The sequence below is a fragment of the Lonchura striata genome, chromosome 11 (assembly GCF_046129695.1).
Source record: "Lonchura striata isolate bLonStr1 chromosome 11, bLonStr1.mat, whole genome shotgun sequence".
Classification (NCBI taxonomy): Eukaryota; Metazoa; Chordata; class Aves; order Passeriformes; family Estrildidae; genus Lonchura; species Lonchura striata.
The window spans coordinates 14627823-14648192 of record NC_134613.1 but is presented as its reverse complement, the minus strand read 5'-3'; the positions used below and the strand labels follow the sequence as shown (position 1 = coordinate 14648192).

At 40.9% G+C, this 20370-nt stretch overlaps 1 protein-coding gene across 1 annotated transcript; it reads right to left on the bottom strand.

Moving 5' to 3' along the window:
* Positions 1-7242: 7242 nt before the first annotated feature.
* On the bottom strand, positions 7243-19946 carry GATM (glycine amidinotransferase). The gene is made up of 9 exons (XM_021537543.2): positions 19833-19946; positions 19241-19456; positions 14873-15068; positions 13526-13716; positions 12118-12255; positions 11665-11829; positions 9925-9988; positions 9708-9824; positions 7243-8285 (listed from the first exon to the last, which is right to left on the bottom strand). Exons 1-9 carry the CDS (start codon positions 19899-19901, stop codon positions 8173-8175), a joined length of 1269 nt encoding a protein of 422 aa, XP_021393218.1. The 5' UTR covers positions 19902-19946; the 3' UTR covers positions 7243-8172.
* Positions 19947-20370: the final 424 nt, after the last annotated feature.

The window sequence follows — 20370 nt, the reverse complement described above, 5'->3', positions numbered from 1 at the left end:
GCACTTCCAGGCTGCTGCCTCAAGCAGATGTGTCAGAACAGGTTAATAGACATCCCGCTGTAACTTTAATGCTATTAGCCAACACAAAACAGAAGTTTAATTTTTTTCCTTCCTGAGATAAGCCGCAAGGCAGGGATCAGGGCTGCTGTGAGAAAACACGGGTTCTTGGTATAGTGAAATAAACCTGTTTGTTCCAGCTACAAAAGGCTGTGAGCTGTGCTCTGGGGCCCAAGTTATTGGGGAAATGAGAGCTTCTTGAAGATCATTGCAAAGGATTTAGATTTTGGTATTTGCTAGGCATACCTTGAGTGTTTGACCATTATAAATATTTTCTTGTTTAGGAAGGAAATCTCATTTTTCATTATATTGTGCTTATTTTTTAGCAGAAGCAGGATATGATTCTGCTGGTGTTTGCAGACAGCAGTGGTGCAGTACAGCCCATCTCTCAGCTTCATGGTGAAGAAAATGAGCCACAGTTGTGAAATCATTGCCTAACAATTGATAAGGACAACTGCTGCAATCCTCTCCCTGCCTCCCCTTGGCCAGCATCCCGATTACCACATTACTGGATATATGGAAAAGAGAATGGCAGTGTGGTTAAAGTACAAGCCACACACATAAAAGACAGAGAATTTATCTCCATGTCTAGTCTGGTTTCCTCTTTCACCTTTGGCCAAGTAATTCAGTCTTTGCAATAATTCTTTTCCTTCCTTTCATGACAATATTTACCATCTTTCTGACAGCCCTTGAGTTCTCCCAAGAAATGGGGCTTTGTGAATAGGGCTGGGGAAAAAACCTGTCCCTTCAAAGAAAGCCATGTCAGGTACCTTGTACAGGGTGCTGCAAGAGACTCCTGTAGGAGGCCTTGGCTTTGCAGAGGAATGAGGTTTCTTCATGCTTTGTTTCAAACCAAGACCATCATTCCCATTTCACCCTTCTTTCCAAGGATTTCCTAGGGCACCATAACACCCTACACCTACCATGAGTTGCCAGCTCTTGATGTCAGCAATCCCAAGAAAACTCCAATCCACCACAAGATCAAAGAGATTTGGTTTCACACATTCTCACCCTGAAATGAAGAGGGCTGTATGCAATCTCTCAGTCTCCAAAATTTCTGACTCTTGAGAACAGCAAGCCCACACCCTCTATTGCCACTACCACACTGAAGGATGCAATGACTGTTTTCTCCCATGAGAGAAAAGCCTGTGGCAAACCAAATACTTGTATGTATGAAGAATTAGATAAATACTGATGAAGTGTTAAGTAGTGGTATTTTCAATGATATTTTAAAACCCCCAAATGTGTTATCACTTCCTATTCCACACAGGTGCTCAGTGGCTGTTGTATTGCTCACTAGACAGCTGCAGGACAAAACCTTACCAGTTCTGCATGAGCTGAGCAACAAAATCTGGGTCACTGAACTGTAGCTCCCTTGAACACAGTTCAGTGTTACAACTAGATAGGGCCAAACTCTATCCAACACCCCTATAAACATCACCCCTATAAATGCCCAGCAATTATTCCAGTGCCATGCTGACTCAGAAGTAATATAAACAAAAGAGGAAACAGGAGAGATAGCCTTTGGATTTAAATTTGCTGTTCAAAAGTGCAGCATAAATAAGGATGATATTTCAACTTGCAAAAGAAATAATGTGCAATTTGCAAGCAATTCCTGCTTCTGTAGAAACTTAAATTGCATTTTGTCCTAATGAGTTGGAATTTCTTCAGAGTAATGGGAAGAGATTCTACTTCATCTTATATTCTAGTTCTTACAAATACACTTTATATTTCTAAGAGCAAGTGGTATTTTTTCATTAACTGAAGGAACTACTCTAGAATTAATCTGACAGAACATGAACTGCCAAGATAACCACATCATCCACCGGAATCTCACCTGTATTGGGTCTCAATAAAATACCAGTATTTGGTCTTTAATTTCCTGCAAAGAAGGAGGCATAACTGAACCTCAAGAAGGTATCTAAAAGAATACCAATACCAGAATGACCCTATAAATATGTGGCTTTTGGGCCACAAATTTGAAGTTAATGGCTATGTCAAAACATGTGATGCTCAGCCCGTGTGAGGGAGGTTTAAAAAGGCAACAATTACCCTCATTTGGTCCTGATTTGATTTCTAACATCCTATATAAGCCTGAACAATCCAGCCAGTCCTTAAGGAAACATCCTAGTCCCTACATTCAGAGCCATTGTTTTCACATGTATAGATATGTACTTTTTTGATGCTGATAAATAATACTTTATGTATCATCACACAAATTATATCTACAGCTGGGAAAAGTCTTGATGTGTTTTCAAGGACTTTGATCAAAATATCACCAGAAACAGGATGAGTAAACAAAGAATGGTTCTAAAACATCCCTTAGGATAAGCTGGAGGAAAGCTACTGGTGTCACAGCAGCACCCTCTAGTGCTGCTGTCACTGGGCTTTGCCAGCACTTCCTGGATAAAATCTGTCATTTGGTGTTGGGATTAAACTTCTCTTGTCCTAGACACGGCTCACAATAAGGTCAGAATGTCAACATCATGTTATGGACAAAATGAGATACAGACAGCTGTGGAGACCAATCCACTATTACTAACAAATATTTTAAGAGAGTTTGCAATTGCTGTGTTAACAGCACCTACAGCCCAGTAACTGCCAAATTATGGAAATAAAGACCAGTGCAAAGGCAGAGGTTATTTTTGGTTGTTCAGTGGAAAAGAAATGAGCATGCTTGCACAGACTCCAAGTAATGTAGAGACATAACCCAAAATTAACAACTGCCAGACTGCTGTGGTTTACCCCCAGGCAGCAATGAAGCCCTTGCTCACTTTGCCTGGTGGGATGGAGAACTGGAAAGGTAAAAGTGACAAAGCTCATAGGTTGGAATAAACAGTTCAATTGGTAAAGCAAAAACTGTGCACACAAGGAAGACAAAACAAGGGATTTATCCACCACTTTCCATGGGCAGGCTGCTCAGGAGAGCAAGGCTCCATCAAACCTAACAGTGACTTGACAAGACAAACACCATCACTCCGAACATCACCCTCTTCCTCCTTCTCCCTCCATGCTTTCTATGCTGAGGTGGATATCCCAGATAGTCTGGAATGCTCCTTGGGCCAGTTGGGATGAGCTGCCACAGCTCTGTCCCCTCCCAGCTCCTTGAGGGATGCAGAAAAGGCCTTGGCCCTGTGAAAGCTCTGCTCATCAATAACTACAACATCCCTGTGTTATCAGTAGTGCTTCCAGCACAAATCCAAAACAAATCCCAATCCTAGCGTGAAGAAATGAACTATGTCCCAGCCAAAACCAGCACACAGTCACAACAAAATAGGAACATAAGTCTAAGTCCATAAATGAGCCAAATACTCCTCTGCCACAGTGGTGATAAAAAGATGAAGGCAAGACTGAGCATGTGAAACAGGGTGGGTGAGATCCTGTACTTGAGAAGAAGGTTAAGCATGACTTTACAAAAACAGTTAATGCTCTCCCAAAGTCACAGAGCAGCTGCAAGGCAACCACCCTTTCTCCACCTCATTCCCTGCAGATGTAGGGAAAGCCCAGGAGGAATTGGGTTACCTTAAGTGCTACACAGAGACATCCCCAGTCAAACCTGTTAAGAACTCAGCCTTCCTCCCATTACATGCAATTTCCAGAATATGCTTTTCTCCAAGTGCCTCATGTGGGACAAGGCCACAATTTTAATCACACTGGGTTTGTCACTGCAGTGTTCAATGCCCCAAAAAGATGAGGTAAACATCCAAAACTCCCTAGAGGTAAGTACTGGAATGTTAAAACAAAAAATCCTCTGCTACAGTAAGACAGGTATATTACTGTTGGGAAACAACACCAGTGAGATACCAACACAAAAACACAAACCAGTATTTTTACACTATTTTCTACCTGCAGAAGCATAGTTAAGCATATCAGGTCCTTTAATGATCATCCCTGTAGATAACAGATAAATGAACATACCTGCAGGAGTACCTCAATCTCTGCAAGCTGGAATCAACCTCATGTCACCCTCTCTGGGTCTCAGCAAGAGTTTCTCCCTCATCCTTGTCTTTGGAGACATAGAGAAAGCAGAGATAGGGTGCAAACTGTTACAGAACATGCCTTGGATTTTGGTAGTTCATTTTTTGTGGGGTTGCACAATTCATCACACTCCCAGTCTTGTGAAAATAACATAACAGTAAAAAACTCTTTGGAAGGTTGTGTTTCTCTTTCATGTATTTGACTTACATTAAGCCATAACTTGTGACAATTTGCTATAAACTGATGAATGAACCACTAACTTGGGACATCATTCATTATCATAAAGCTCTTTCCTGCCTTAATTAAGCTCAGAGAATGCTCTAGCAGAAGCAGACCCTCTTGGGAAGTGATAAATGCTGGAGGATGAGGGGTATCCCGACAGTTTCAGCACAGCTAAACACACTGGGTTGCTCCTTAGCAAGAATAAAATGGCTCAGATAGTCTGGAATTCTGGAATGGGGAAATCAACTCTAGAAGCATCTTTAACTACCAGAAATATGCATGATCCAAGACTCAAATTTCCACCTGCACTGCATAACACCAGGGAAAAAATTCTGCAACAATCCTAATATCTAACCTGAAAACCAAGACTAATTTTAAATGGAGGCAAGTAGACATCAGCCTGCCCTTGTTAGGCATTAACAGCAGCTGCAGAACTGTCCACCAGGCATTCCAGTTTGGGTTTTTAATCATATGGGTGGCAAGTAATGGAGCCAAAAGAGAGTATTTTAAACTGGGCAGCAGAAACACTCAGAAAACACTGAAGCAAAAAACAACCAATTTCTGCTAGGACAGACACAGCTCAAAGCAACTGACTGGAAAAAAAAAACATTCTTTCCTTTTTGCCCACTAAGAAGGGCAAACACCCCCCTCCCTTCCTGCAGTTTGTCTCCCACTGGCCCTCAGCATTCCCAGCCATGAACTCCACATACAAACAGGAGATTATTCCTGCCTCCGAGACTTTACCTTCTTCCCACATCCTCTCTGGCTTGGTGCTGGTACTTTAACAGTTGTATCTTATCTAAAAAGCAGATATTTATTACAGGCATCTCTATGAGTACACATGCCTTGTCATAACCAGCAAGTTTCCTGGAGTTTCAGCAGGAAAATGGGAGGAAAAGCCCAGCTCCCCAGAGCCACTGCCCAGGGAGTGGTCAGCTAATTCCCTGCAGCTGGTTGAGCCCACCCTGAAAACCTCACTGTGAACTGGCCAACTGATTTATCATTTGTCCTTACAGCTCTAACTGCAGCTTCAGACTGTCTGGTTTGAAAGCTGAAGCTGATCTTCTCTGAAGCAAGTATTTAAGGCCTGCACAGCCAGTGAAAAAAATCATTGAGAATTCAAGTCCAGCTCCCATTCAATTTGCTTTATTTACATATAAACTGCAGTCTGGAACAGAGGTGGTCAAACACCACCATGCCTGCTTCCTGTGGGCAATAGGAGCCTGTAGCCCACATGTAATTTGGCTTCATAAAATTGTTTGTAATTTAATATCAGAGCAGAAACCAAGTCTGTTTCTCACTGCAGACTCTCATTTCCAGGTTCTTGCCTAACCAAAACCAGCTGTGACACAGGATGACCTCCTTCTTTGCAAGAATAAAAATAACTTGGAAGATTATATGTATTACTATTATGTGGTGGCATCCACCATAACACTATTCCATATCATGTTCCCTTCATCATTCCTCTAAAGGTTTTGCTGTCTCTGTATTACTCCCTCTTGAACAGGTTACTGGGAAAAAATGTTGCCTCGTATCAGCATTTTTCATGTTACTCCACTATGAAGAAGGGCCCTTTAGAGCTTTAAAATTTACCTTTGAACTTTTTTTGTCATTGCATTCTACCTCATAAATTCTCTCCCATAGCTGCACAATCACATCTTCAGCTAACAGTGGAGATTGTAAGACAGGGCAGTTTCACATCTGGCAATTCAGACATGCACACCCACCCAAGGCACAGCTGTGAACATACCTGTGAATTAACTGCTCCCTGCACTGCTGGGAAAATATTACTGTTGCAGGAGAGATACAAACTTTGTCCTCCCTGGTCTGCAGAAGGATTAGAGAGAATTCCACATTGTTCCTAAATAGTCCTTGCTTTTGTAGGCTGGAGCAGGCATTTACTCTTTAACCCTTGCTGTGCCTCATGGAGTACCCAGTGTAGTTCACTTGCAACTTAACATGGAAATGGACTGGCTTTATGTTCAGTGAAAGAGTCAGGTATGAGAAAATCCCAAAAATATTCACAGCACTAGCTCCTGCTCTGTCCCATAATGATGGTAGTGACACATCCTCAGGTCAGTGGATTCCTGCTGCTGTGTGTCTACAATCTGTATTCTGACACTACTGCTGATATTGAACAGGAAGCTTCTGCTCAAATGCAACAACTTCTTTGCCTTTCATGATGAAGGAAAGATGACTTAAGAGACAAGCCTGTTTCCAAACCAGCAAGGAGATCCATGGATTAGGTAAAAGAACTTGTATTACTGGCAGAAAAAAACCCCAAACAACTTCAGAAACATAATGGTGGCGTTCAAGCCGAAAGACTTGCTACTGTGTGCACAGTTTAAGAATTAAAAAATAATTATAATGAGGCATAAACAAAAAAAAAAGGGGGGGGGGGGAAGGCAGAAATGTTTATAAAGCCAGTGTCACGTGCAACATGATACAAAAATAGTCTCTTAAATCCTGGAGGCACCCAGGGTGCACATGTTTATTAATCCACATTTATCCATTTATTTTTATAGATAATTACCATTGTCTATAAAGCCTTGGTTTTTGAGATAAAATAGGCACAATCTCTACCTTGTTAAGTGCTGGCAACTGTCTAATTACCTCTTTCCATATTTCAAACCATTCTAAATTGTTGATATTTGATCTGTTTAGCCCTACCCAACTCTAAAATATGGCCATACAGTTTGTATATGAGCATGCTTTGCCTGACATCTTTTCTGTCAGGGTACACGGCATTGTAAGAGTAGATTCCTCCACAGTGTAGCAAGAAATATCAGTGGTACTTTCCCCCAGCAGTCATACTTCTGTGAAAAACAGAAGTAGAAACATGGTATGTCAATAATACATTACAAAGGTTTTCTGCATAATACAGGAGTTTAAGATGTTACCTGTTTTACAGGGGGAAAAAATTCCATCTGTATTTTGCATCCATCACAACATTTCATACTTACACATGAATAGAAGGGCAACAAATTGAGAATGCAAAAAACTTTATTAGCATAAAAAGTACATATTCAGGAATCAAAACTCAAATTCCTCCATGGCATCAGGCATGTTTGATACATATTTCTGTATCTGCTACAGCTGAAGGAAGTCCGGGTTGTAAGATGTCAGAAGCTTAAGGTTGTGGGGGGAGTTATTGTTGGGTTTTTCTTTTGTGCCTCTTTTTAAGTTATGTAAACAACTCAGAGTGAAACCTGTACAAGCAGAATATTAGCTATCATTTTAAACACATAAAAATTAAATAAAACCTAATTTCAGCAATACAAAAAGCAATATAAAAAAGTAGGTGTATGATATGCATCAGAAGAAAAAGTAGAACATGGCAAGCAAGTGAACATGTCTTAAAAGTAAGATCATACTAAAAATTCTCTGTAAATATCTGTATGGCTAGACATGAAAAACATGATAAAATTACTTGGTTCCCTAAAGGAGCTATACAGTTGCATCTATTTCAACTTTATTAGACATGAATATATTAGCATGATGAAGTAGTTAAAAGGAATAAGAAAAATTTACTCAAGTTTCCCATTTCAAGCTGCCTATTTGATAAGGTAACTAGACAGAGGTAGATATCCAGTATTAGTGGCCAAGATATTCTAACAAGACCTTTTAGCTATCCTGTCAAGGTTTTACATTCAAAGCCAATGTGAAAAGGCTTCATAGATGAAGGATGTCTTTCAAAAAGGCAGCCAGAAAACCTGTATTGCTGATGGAAGTAATTTCAATTATCCTACTGAAAGTGAAGTGCAGTTAAGAATAAAACATTACCCAGGCCATTATGAGGACACCACTTACCAAGCACTAGAGCTCATGCAGGCATTTTAACGAGAGTGACAGTGATTTGCTCATTTCCTATGCCTATTTTAGAAGCTGAACCATTGCTACCTATTGGGCTCTTTCCTAGTCAAAGTAGGACTGCAGGGTGCCACGGCGGCGGATGTCGCACGTCCAGCAGTGGAAGCCACCTCCCAGAGAATTGGCGTGGCGAATGTTCACTCGAATTGTAGAAATGCCTGGAAGAATTATGCAAGGCACACTTTAAAATTTGATTCTCGGCTTCATCTCTGATCAGAACATTAGATGATGCTTTATCAGATCACATGGCAAGATGTAAGTGTGGAAGATATTTCCTACTAGTTTGTTAAGAATTTGTTTTCCCAAATTCTAGGCAGAGAACAAACCAGGAACATAGCTGGCGTGTTTATTCTGGTGATACCCTCAGGAGTACACAGTGCCTGGAGCACAGCCAGTGTCTGATGTGTTATGACGTGCCAGTATTAAAAAGATAAATTCAGGTTTTGCAGTATGTGAAGAATTAGCTGAAGTTCTGCTACGATATATGATCAGGACACATTTTCATAAATAAATTTTCATTTATAAGTCAGACAATGAATGTGCTCTTTCAAGTGCCTCTCCAGACAAGAAGTATTCAAGGTAGATAGCTCTGACTCCCTTTTTCTCTGAAAGGGATAAGAGGCTTTTACTACCTAGGTTAAGCTTCCTACCCCTTCTTTTCAGCTCTGATGGATGTTTCAGCTGTGGCTCAGCTGATACGAAGTCCCAACAGAAGGGTCAGACAACTTCTCTGTTACAGAATTTTCCTTTTTTGCTTCTCAGCAATTTCAGGAGCTGAGGAGAAGCTCAGTAGAATTTATCTCCTAGGTCAGCGATGCTTTTGTTCCCAGTAGACCCATCTCAATCCTACAAACTTTCTGACTACCAGAATTTATTCAGAACTTACACAGACTGTGAAGTTCAAGGGTGAAAGGTAAGCCATGATTAGCATTAATAGCCTCATTCTTTAAGCACTTTCAAGTATATTTAAATCCTCGACTCTTTGTTCATGCAATAAAACAACTTAAGACTGAGCAGCTGTGCATAATAAGACTTCCATATGTTCAAATACAGTTCTCCTGTCACTAGATATCTGAAGGAATTCCACGCTCTCATAAAGTTACATCTCACAGGACTGAGATTCTCTGTAAATGAGCAGAAATATCTGGGTTAAGTGGTCTTAATTTGACATTTTAAAGTACAATTTGACATTTTAAAGTACAATTTGACATTTTAAAGTACAAAACAAAGAGTTTGCAACTAAAAAAATCAGGAAGAATTTTGGCAATCATGGATTCATCATCAGCAATAGGTGCGCTCAACCTCTGCAAGACAGATGTTGACCTCAAACTGGACAGTTTACATTTAAAAAGCTCATCAAAGGCATCCTAGCAATAACTGTAGTTGCTACTCATACCTTTATGTGCTGCAAGCTGTAGGGGGCAAAAGAAGACCAAATTTCTGTGACTGAAATATTCAGGACAAAAATCACTGAATTATTCTTACTTGCTAATCCAGCTCTTTGAGTATTTTTTCCAGTGCTTTTTCCAGTAGCACAATCATTTTCTTGTAAGTGTGTGTAGAAGTGTGTTAGGACATACCCAGCTTTTCAAACATCTTCTGAATCGATGTCTCATTGGCATCCACCATCACCCGTTTCTCATCCAGCATCAGGACGTTCATGGAGAGCCACTTAGAAGACATCCACAGTGGGTGATCTAAAACAGGAGAACAAACCTTGTACTGTACCAATCTTACTCCTTATTAATACCCTTAAGAACACTCTTGGAATCCATGGAAAAGGAAGGGTGGCAATACCATCTGGGATGAGTGGCACTGGGGGTTGAATCACAGTCCAGCCAGCTTTCTTGAAGAGCTCAATCTGGAAGAGCAATTTAAATATATTCTCAAGAGAGTTCTTAGAGTATCATTATGTCCTCCAACCTATGCCAGATTTTCCCCAGAATATTCCAATATGACATCCCCTGCCCTCAGTTCACTATTCTGGCCCTCATTCAGGCTTCATCTACAAACCCAGTTTTTATACAAGCATTTTTTTTAAGTCTTTTAATTTTGCATACTAATAACATTTATTTCTATTGGTTTTATATATGCTAGATATGTTAAAATTAAAAGGTTATATTTACAGTTTGGAGCTTGTAAAGTAAAGGTATTGGTAACAACTGAAACACAGTCAACTATATTTTTTTGGTGTTATTTCTTTCCATATGATTATAAAAGTTACACTGACGTTTCTAAAAACAAACCCATCAGAAATAACACAAAATTCACACTTTATAACTTCCTTCACACTTAATAAGAAAATAATTATGCAGCTCATTTAACAAAGGGAACAATGTAAGGGCATCCCAAGGAATAATTTATGTCTCTAAGATTTGCACAATTAAGTTAAAAATAAGAGGAGGATAATTTGGCGAAGGAGAATTGACTTTTCATTGTCTGAATAGCTGGAAGAGTATTCGTGGGTGTTCCAGCGTTACCACGAGGTGGAGCTCAAATCCCGAGCAATTAATAACCAGCCCTGCCTGCCAGAATTTGAGAGAAAAGCTCCTTTTCATCGGCACCATTCAAGAAAAGTCCCCTTTCATCGGCACCTTTCACACACACCCCACCGCTCCCCGGCCATCCAGAACGGCCAAACCAGTTTTTGTGAAAGCAAGCTGCATTTATCTTTTCTATCTACAAAGACAGCAGTTTTCCCTGGAAAAAAAAAAGTCCCAGAACATAGGTTTGATACAAGATCAAGAAGAACATCCTCTTCCAAGTAACACTATGAAAAACTGTGGAAGGGAAAAGGAGAGGAAAAAATAAGATAGTATTAAAAACTATATTCTCAAAATGGGTGTTAAAGGAGGCAGCAATTCAACCAGACTGTTTGCATTGAAACCACTTGCTAAGAGAGGCTGACGCTGCTTTCAGGAGCTGTGCTCTGCACATGGCTCTGCCCCTCTGCTTCAGAGCCAGCTCAGCTATTCCCTGTGCAGCTTCTGAAGCCACGGGGATCCTCACAAAATCCTCCAGCACTGCAGTGCAGGAGCATGACTGTAGCAGAGATGAGCTCTCACCCTCTGGAAGGTTTGCTGATCTCATTGTGCTGCTCAGCAATATTAGCTTTTTCTCAGTGCAATAGCAGGTTTTATACATCTCTTCCCTACCCTTCAGAAGGTATTCAAAGCTCTATGACTGAGCAACTACCATTGCAATGGTATGCAATCAATTGGTTCAATTAATACCAAAGGAATGGCTTCCAAAATAAGAATAAAAAGGGAGATTTGTCATCTGAGCAGTAGAAGCCCTTCAGTTTCTCTTAGGATACAATTGAAATATTTAAGCATGGAAGTGTTCAGAGAAGTAGTATATCCCAAGTGGTTGCTTTGATACATCTTTAAAAATTATTTTACTTCCATCATATTTAACCATGGACTTAGGAAGCAACACACACAATGGAATGTGTGGAAGAGTAATTACCCAGCAGGGAATTAACCCAGCTAAGTGGTTTTTAAACACAAAACCCTTTCACCCATTGTACACTCTCACCTGATGGCAGGGACGGTCTGGGTTAGAAAGCACAAGACCAGGCCCAATGATATTAAAAGTGGCATCAATGTGCATAGGGTTGGGATCCTTAAAGGATATTATATGCACTCTGTAGTCTGGTGCAAGGTGTCGCCTCATCCATTCAATACCCATGTAGTTTGTAACCTGAAAAACAAGACAAATTAAGCTTTACTAGGCTAGAATATAAACTGCATCCAGGTTTACTTTGTCTAAGGTTTTATTTCATTAAATATTTAAAGCCAATATTAATAGAGAATTTTGTGCCTGTAGCTAACCCCTTACCTGGAAGGCAGTCTTATCCTGTATATCAAACATTCTGTGAAGAGCAACTTCTTTTGCCAACTCTTATTTTAACATTGCTCAGGCATTTTAAAAGAAAAATACCAGTCTCTAAGAGAGATACCAAAACTGTTGAAAGAAAGCTTTGTTTACCTGGCTCCTTTGTACAAATATATCTCTTCCAGCTCTAATGAAGTCAGCAGCATCAAAGCATGGCTCAAATTCAGTAGTTACAAATTTTCCCTGAGCAGCCAGTTTGTGCCTGTCTTCCACAGAGTGGATTGGATAATTCTAGTTGTAGAGAAGAGAAAAACAACTTTAGGTTGGAGATGTTAAAAGAAAGTTCTCAAATAATTTGCAAGTGAGGAGTAATTTGAAATTAGGAAAATGTATTAATATTGATAGCTAGTGTGTTGCGAGGTGGTCTGGTTACTTCTTATTAGAATAGAAAAGAAAATCTAAATGTGGACATAAAAATGAAAGGCTTTAAACACATTCAAGAATAGGCCATGAGATAAGAGACAAGAGTTATAACAATAAATTAATTGGTCTCCAGAACCAGATCAAAAGTATTCATTACCAGGGGAGTTTAATACTAGTCCAACAATTCACTGCACACTGACAGAAATACTGGACTGGAAGCTATTTCCTAAGGAATGTGGACTCCTCACTCTTCCACATTTTAGAATGGAGCAGAACTTCAAGCTAGAAGATGGATCTTTATTATTACAAATAATTTTAAAATTAAACAAGGCAATTTAGAACAAGTGAGATGCAAAAATCCATCACAAATGAAAAATACCACATAAATAGTTACAGGCTTTAGAAGTTCTCTAATACTGAGGGTGACACTAAGGTAATTTTGTTTAACAAAGTCTCCTTTGTATCATTGATGACACTGTTCCCAGAAAGTGGCAATCATTTCACAATTAGTTCACTGCATTTATTGTAAATGCTGTCACCAAGGTTCTGATGCATTTGGGGACTTATAGGAAACTACCACAATTTTCCAAGTCAAAATTACTAGGAAAAAAATTAAGAAACTATTCACTAAAATATTTTGATGATAAATACAGTTTAGATCCTTCACTATTTCTTTTATGTAACTTTCAAAATACCAATCATCATGCAAAATAAGGATTATGAGTTGAGTTTTTTTCTTTGACAAAATATATATTCTTCCTCACTTTCCTAATGCAGGAAAGTGAAGGACATATGGACATTCTCAGGGAATCTTTATTCTTGAAAGTAATCTCTGTGATGTTTTTCTAGCATTCCTTCCTCTTTAGTAATGCTTAGTTATAGCCAGTAACCAAAACAATTCAAAGCAGAGGAATTTAATAGACACAACTTCCTGTTCTTTGTTCTCTAACTGCACACACTGAGTTTCAGCTGGAAAGGCCACAGCATGTTTGCATACACTAGAAAAGAAAACAAGTGTCCACAGTTGTTTTGTGCCATTCCTCCTCACATTTTTGTGAATCCTAAACATCAGATGGAAACTATCAACAAAATTCTGTATAATGAGAAGTGAAGTTCTGAAGGAAAATTAGAACAGTACCTGATCGTAGAGTTCATCTGCCATTGTGGGTTTTGGGGCAGTTGTCCACTTAGCACCACTGTTGAAATAATCTTTGATTAGTCGTCTATATGCCCTGTACTCAAAGAACCGAGCACGCCAAGCCATAGGTGCTTCAATAATTTCATTTCCCACCACTAATAGGATGTCTCTTGGCATGGCAGCATACATACCTGAAAGGAAAGTGGCCATTAATGAGACAAATATGCCTTTCTCAGCTCTTTCTGCTCAGGCACTTTTCCCTTTCTTTTTACCATTGTTCCTATCCAAAATAATGGCAAAAATAATTCTTAGCAATGTGAAGGAGCCAGTACATAATATCAGGTCCTTACATTCTTCAGTAATTTTTCAAAGTAATATTTTTCATTCAAAATACGCAGAACTTTGGCTACAAAACCTCACTCACAACAGATTCACAGCCAGATGAAAGCCATCCACCATCAAGCCTCCACTTCATGACTGGGATAATGAAAATTCCCTAGACCAAGGATTATGCACTACCCAGATGGCTTTAAAAAGTGACGATGGGCAGCAAATTTTCCAAGTGAACAGCATTTCTTTATTTAGTATCCTTTTTAAAAGTAATAGCACAGAAGAGGAATTTGATGGAACACAGAACTGGTGCAGAAAGCAGTCCCATTAGACTTTTCCTTAACATTATCTGTTCTTCAACTAATTTGAATTCTACTAGAAAAAATTAACAATATATTTTACATGAAAGAAGCCTGAGGACTACACTTGATGCAAAGCCTGGTGAGCCAGTGTGCTCTCACTGCAGATAACCATGCATGGAGGAATGTGTGTAGGTAAAGGGACTTTCCAATTTCCTTGACACTAGTGAGGATCTTCCTGGTAAAGTGTTGCCTCCAACTGTTTTGTCTTCCATAGTTTAAAATGGATCCAACTCCAGGATGCAACAAAGAGCTATCAGGAGGGTCAGAGGGACTTTGAGCACTTGACTTTCATGTAGGGGACAAAGCAGAAACATTCTACAGCCATTTGAGGGCCATGACAGATTAGCACTTCTTGGCAGTGGCAGTGACAACACAAGAGGGAATCTGGCAAGAGTGGCTGGTGTGGGAAGTTCAGGTTGGGTGTCAGGCAAAGGTCTCCCATCAGGAAATTCACCCAGCACTGAAACTGGTCACCAAATCTGGTGGCAGAATCTCCATCCCTGGAGATCTTCCAAGTCTTAGCTACAGAAAACAGTTGCTGATCTCAGTGCTGATGATAATCCTGCTCCTAGCTAGAAGGTAGACTAGATGACATTCAAAATGTCTCAGACAAGAGCTAAACAGACAAGACCTTCAATGATGGAAAACCATTTACCTGTAGACTCAAAATCAGGTGTTTTATACTTCACAGACCAGTCAATTGGATCAGGCCTCTTGACAATAACACCTTCTCCCTTCAAAATATTGCACATCTCTTCAATTTCAGCAATAGCTTTTTTTAAATGGTCTTTGGGGAAACCCTGGCCTCCAAATTTCTGGTAAAATCCCCAATATTTTTCGTAAGTGTTTGCCTAGAACAAAAGGACATGAAGTGACAAAGAATAAGCACCAGTTATTTTGGAGTGAAATAGATGCTCAAGATGCAATTCTTAAAGTTTAAAGTATCTTGTTCTTGATCCTAATATATTTGAGTGCGAATTTTATCTGTTCCTGCAATATTTTGACTACATCACATTTTAGTAAGTATTGAGTGACTAGTGTTGCCAAGTGCCCATTTGGTCCCTATTACAGAAAACCTTTGCAAACACTCCAAATATGGCAAACACTGTAGACTCTCTATTTAATAAAGCTATCAGACATGTTTTTAAATTAAAACCACCTTGAGAGCATCTGCAACATGCACATGTCTGTAGTCACCTTCTTACAACATCACTTCAGTAATGTCACAATGGTGACATCAGAAATTCTAAAGCCATCCCAAGTACAGGTACCATGCTTTGTTTGCCAGAAGGGGCCATTTTTCAGGTGCAGCAGCAGTCTAAAAGAGGCAAAAGATGCTAAATTCACCTGCCAGGGTTGGATTAAAGCATGTTCAACATTTACAGACCTAAATCCTCTGCTGAAATGCTGTGATAGCCTTCTTAAATTAAAAACAAAATCAAAATAATGTCCCAGTTCTCATGGGGACACATAAAACCAGACACATAATCAAAACAAATAATGCTGCCTCAGTTTGATGTATCTGATCCTCCTCTGGCATGTCACTGTTAGCTGAGATGCAAGTGCCTATGGAGCCCTTCTGGAATGACAGCAAGTTGGAAGGACAGCAAGGGGATGCAGAAGAAGACAACCTGAGGGTGTCTCCTGACCCTGCAGTCCTGACCACCGCCCAGAACTCAATGTTCTCCCCAAAACCAGAGCCATGATGTTCCTTTGTACTACCACTGCCACTGAGCCCCGAGCAGGCAGGGCCATCCATCTGAAGGCATGCCTGATCCCCTTTAGCAATCCAGGCTATTCCTCTGCTGTTTCTGGAGATTTGCCTCATGCTATAGAGGTAACAGAGAAGAAAGAAAATTCAGCCTTAGCATTTACAGAGCCATCCTGCTCCTCCAGTACTGAAGCTTCTTCCCATCCTTCCTGAGGGAATTTATTCTTTTTCTGTAAGTGAGGGCTTGGGTAATTTGAGCACCTCAAATTTGCCAGCTGGTCAGCAGTCACATGCAGAGCACATTAAGTGCTCAGCATTCCTATGGAGACATGTTCTGCTAATGAGATAAATTCGTCTGGGGATTGGAGCTGGTTATTTTCAGAGCCAGCCATGGTATATGTGAATAGCATCAACCCCTAGGAGGTGTGGTTTTTCTCTCCACCTCGTCCTCTAGTACTGCTTTTTTCCAAACCTGACGAACCACACTGGTGTTGCACTAATAGGATGGTGCAATCTTAAAGTTACAACAGAATAAAGGTTAGCACTGTAACATGTCTCATATTCCCTGCCTTCCAAACAACTGGAAAAAGGGTAAATGGCTGGGACATGTATTTCAAGCAAATCAGGGTTAACATTTCAGGCCCCTTTGGTCACAGACATACAAGTGAGTTCAGAATGTTCAAAAAGGACCATGGATAGGACACATTTAAAATAAACTATTTCTTTTCGGAAAGAAATTTAACAGTGTTCTAGGAAAGATTTTCCTTAAGAAACAGCATTATTGTTCCTTATAGTTGCTATTTACTTTAAACATTTGTCATGGAAAACAATTAACATTATCAAGATGTACCATTAACCTAGTAAAGACAGTTAATAAATTTAGGATATTAAAACTTACATTCAGATCAAAATTCTTTTTGCCTAATTCCATAGTAAACACATGTACACACTCTCATCTTCTTACTCAAGATAAAAGGATCTGACTCCTCACCCAAAACACGTTATTATTCACAAAATGTACTGAAAATCATTGCAGAATATAAAGCTATAAAGTTCAACTACTTAAGTCAACTGCTTCAGAATACGTCTTAGTTGCAGGATTTTTCATTGCAGTGCTGATTCAAACAGGACATCCTCCTAATTAATGTTAAGATTTTTCATTTTTCAAGTTTTCAAATATTTTATTTACCTCTACATACCCTATTTCAAGCTCTGAAAATGATATGCAATAAAGTGTCAGCTCATTAATATTCATCAGAGATGCAAGGCTCTCTATTCAATTCCTTCCTTCCTCCTTCTTATGCCAAGCACATCATTCCCACATCACGGCAAAAACACTTGAGTATACCAGGCCCTTGTCTCAAAGGAGAAAAGAGTGCTGAATGCAGCCATACATCCTGCATTTAAATATTTAGCAAATAAACACACATACAGTCTTAAAACAGTTTCAACACAAGTATTTACCAAACTGCTATCATTTGAGATACATTTTTTTGGAGTCTCAGGTCCAAAGCTTCGAATTTTCCTTATAAGTGTAGAATTCATTAGTTTTAAAGTGCATTTTTTATAAGCAGTGACCCTCATGCACTCGCAGACAGCACATGATACCCAGCAGCTCTAGTTGTGCTGTTCCCAGGGGCAGGAACAGGACACACCTTACCCCTTGGCCACATGCAGATTTAAACAATCATGAATCTATTAATTAATAATAACAATAATGTCAATGTAGGACTGGACTACTGCTTGGATTATTCAGCAACACCCTCCCAGTGTTACTGTTGCAGTTTCTGCAGCAATATTTAAGACAAAGGCAGTGAAAATTAGAGGAAACCACGTCTCAACTGGCTCTGTTACCATTACTTGTTGTGGACTTGGCAATTGACATAAAGCAAATTTAAATCTCGCTTTAACTCTAAGTCATAGGTATTTGAATTGCAGAGGCAATCTTATACTTTGACACTCCTCACTGAGCTTTTGATATCCCATGTAAAAGAAAGTGAAGTTCTGACCTCATGTGAGTAGCTATGGCTTAATAGGCAATAAAACTTGTATAGCATATGGCACTTCAGCAAGATAAACACTTGAAATATTTTTTCTGGTGCTAAAGCAAGCCCCTGACCACTGCTTAGGATCTGAATTTTGCCTCATTTAATATCACAATGTAAAATGTTAAGACTTTTTTTTGCTTACTCTTTCTGTACCTTCATTATGTCAGTCCTACATAAATGCACATACATACACTTGTATATTAGAAATGCTAACTCTCATTGACCTCCTTCTCTGAAGCTGCTAGGATACACAAAACATACTCTAAAAAAAACCAAAAAACTATATATATAGAGAGAGAGAGCTAAGGGAAGAGAAGTCTTCTATATAAGTACATCTCAAACTTTCCCTAAACAACCATTTCCAGGACTTTAAACTTATTTTCAGTATCTTTGTTTGTCATGCTTTCAATGTCAGATAAAAATTCTTTTTTTTTTCTGAGTCAACTTTATCAGTCTATCCTATAAATTTTTACTAAGTTCTCTTGGGTAGAATCCATGTGCCAGCTCATTTTGTTGTGATAGACATGCTGCCCTGCAGGTAGTGGCTGTACTGTAACAATGAAATATTCAAGAACATGCCCACAAATGCAGGTAACACACATAATCAGCAACTTTAAAGTCCAGGTGAAGAACACAAAAATCTGGAGCAAGTTCACTATTTGAGTATTACTGTTTTAAATACAAGATACCAGAGAACAAAGAATCATGATTTATTTAGGGTACTGATGCAGTTTTAGGCACAGAAAAACCCTGGAAGAACAGGGGATTAAGTATTTCCACAAAATGTTTCCTGTAGCTCACAGGAGTTTCAGTAAACTACTTTAGAGCTGTCTGACACAGGAGTCTTGTTGGTTAATGGCTACAGAACTCAGTCTTGCTCAGACTATTAAGTAGAAAACTACACTTTTTTTCAAGTGTAGTAAAAAACTGCAGCTTCAAGCCAAATTAAAGTCCAACCAGCTATCTCAGAAATTTGTGTGGGTGCTTTGACAACATCAGAACTATATTACTAGAGATGATTGCATATATTAGAGGATGTCTCTGCTAGTGACTTCTCTTAAAACAGCCAATTCAGTTGAAAGTCCAAAGAAAAAAGCACATCCCTCACCAACATGGCTATGCTGTAAAGTTTCACAGATGTAAACAACTACCTTGAGAGAAGAATTCCCAAGAGTAAGCACCACACCTTATTCACTGTAAAGCTTAAGCAAATTTTAGATTAAAATTCCACATTTTCTATTTAAGGTTAGATTTTATTGTTTACCTTAACCTCCACAGAAAAAGGTGGGACACAAGCATTTTCAGCTCTTCCCACGATGACCTCTTCCAGTGGATCCCATTCGTTGTATGAGCAAACAAGGCAGCCCTTGGGCACCGGGCTTGCAGCCTTGTCAACAGCAGCACAGGTGTTCTGGGAGGCCGCAGCTGCCTGGGTGCTCTGGAAAGTTCGCTGCACCCATCCTGTAAAGGCTCCTCGAAGCTTAAAATAAAAATAAGAACGAAAATTATGCTTCCCTTACAAAAGATAAAAAGCTATAGCTCAGCCCACAAATGCCTTAACACTGTAATCCCAAAGCAATGTATGTTATTTGGAGCATTATTAACAGAAACACGGCTTGTTACAGCCATTCGAATTTATTCACAGCCTAGCAGATGCTTAAAGGAAATGCTGCCTTTTAAGATACGCTCAGTTTAGAAGGGTAAGGAGGTCGGAACGCGGCACTGGCAGACTGGGGCGGGAGGATGCTGGCTGAACCTCAGCCTGCGGCCGTCCCGTACCCTCCCGGCTCGGAGCCACAAGGGACCCGCCCCGCGGAGCATCCTCAGCCCCAGCCCCGGATCTGCGCGGCACCAACCCTGGAGCCGATGTAATGCGCTGCCTCGGCCCCCCGGCTGCCCCCGCGCAGGCACCGCACTCGCAGCATCGCCGCCGGCCGGACACGGGACGGGACGGGACGGCACGGCTCGGGACGGCTCCGCTTTATGCGCGCCCGGCCCGCCCCGCCCGGGGGCAGCGCCCGCCCGCAGCGCAGCGGGGCCGGGCGGGGCCGGCACGGCTCCCCCCAGCCCGGCCCGGCTCCCCCCGGCCCGGCACGGCTCCCCCCGGCCCGGCCCGGCTCCCCCGATCCCGGCACGGCTCCCCCGATCCCGGCACGGCTCCCCCCGGCCCGGCACGGCTCCCCCCGGCCCGGCACGGCTCCCCCCGGCCCGGCACGGCTCCCCCGATCCCGGCACGGCTCCCCCGATCCCGGCCCGGCTCCCCCCGGCCCGGCCCGGCTCCCCCCATCCCGGCCCGGCTCCCCCGATCCCGGCCCGGCTCCCCCGATCCCGGCCCGGCTCCCCCGATCCCGGCCCGGCTCCCCCCATCCCGGCACGGCTCCCCCCGGCCCGGCA

Excerpts from the sequence above, each read along its gene's own strand:
- GATM (XM_021537543.2), bottom strand. The coding sequence starts at position 19,901 with ATGCTGCGAGTGCGGTGCCTGCGCGGGGGCAGCCGGGGGGCCGAGGCA. Across the intron at positions 15,069-19,240 it reads CTTTTTCTGTGGAGGTTAAG|GCAAACACTTACGAAAAATA; the intron begins GTAAACAATAAA and ends CTTTTGTTCTAG. Across the intron at positions 9,989-11,664 it reads CAGACCGTCCCTGCCATCAG|ATTGAGCTCTTCAAGAAAGC; the intron begins GTGAGAGTGTAC and ends TTGCTCTTCCAG.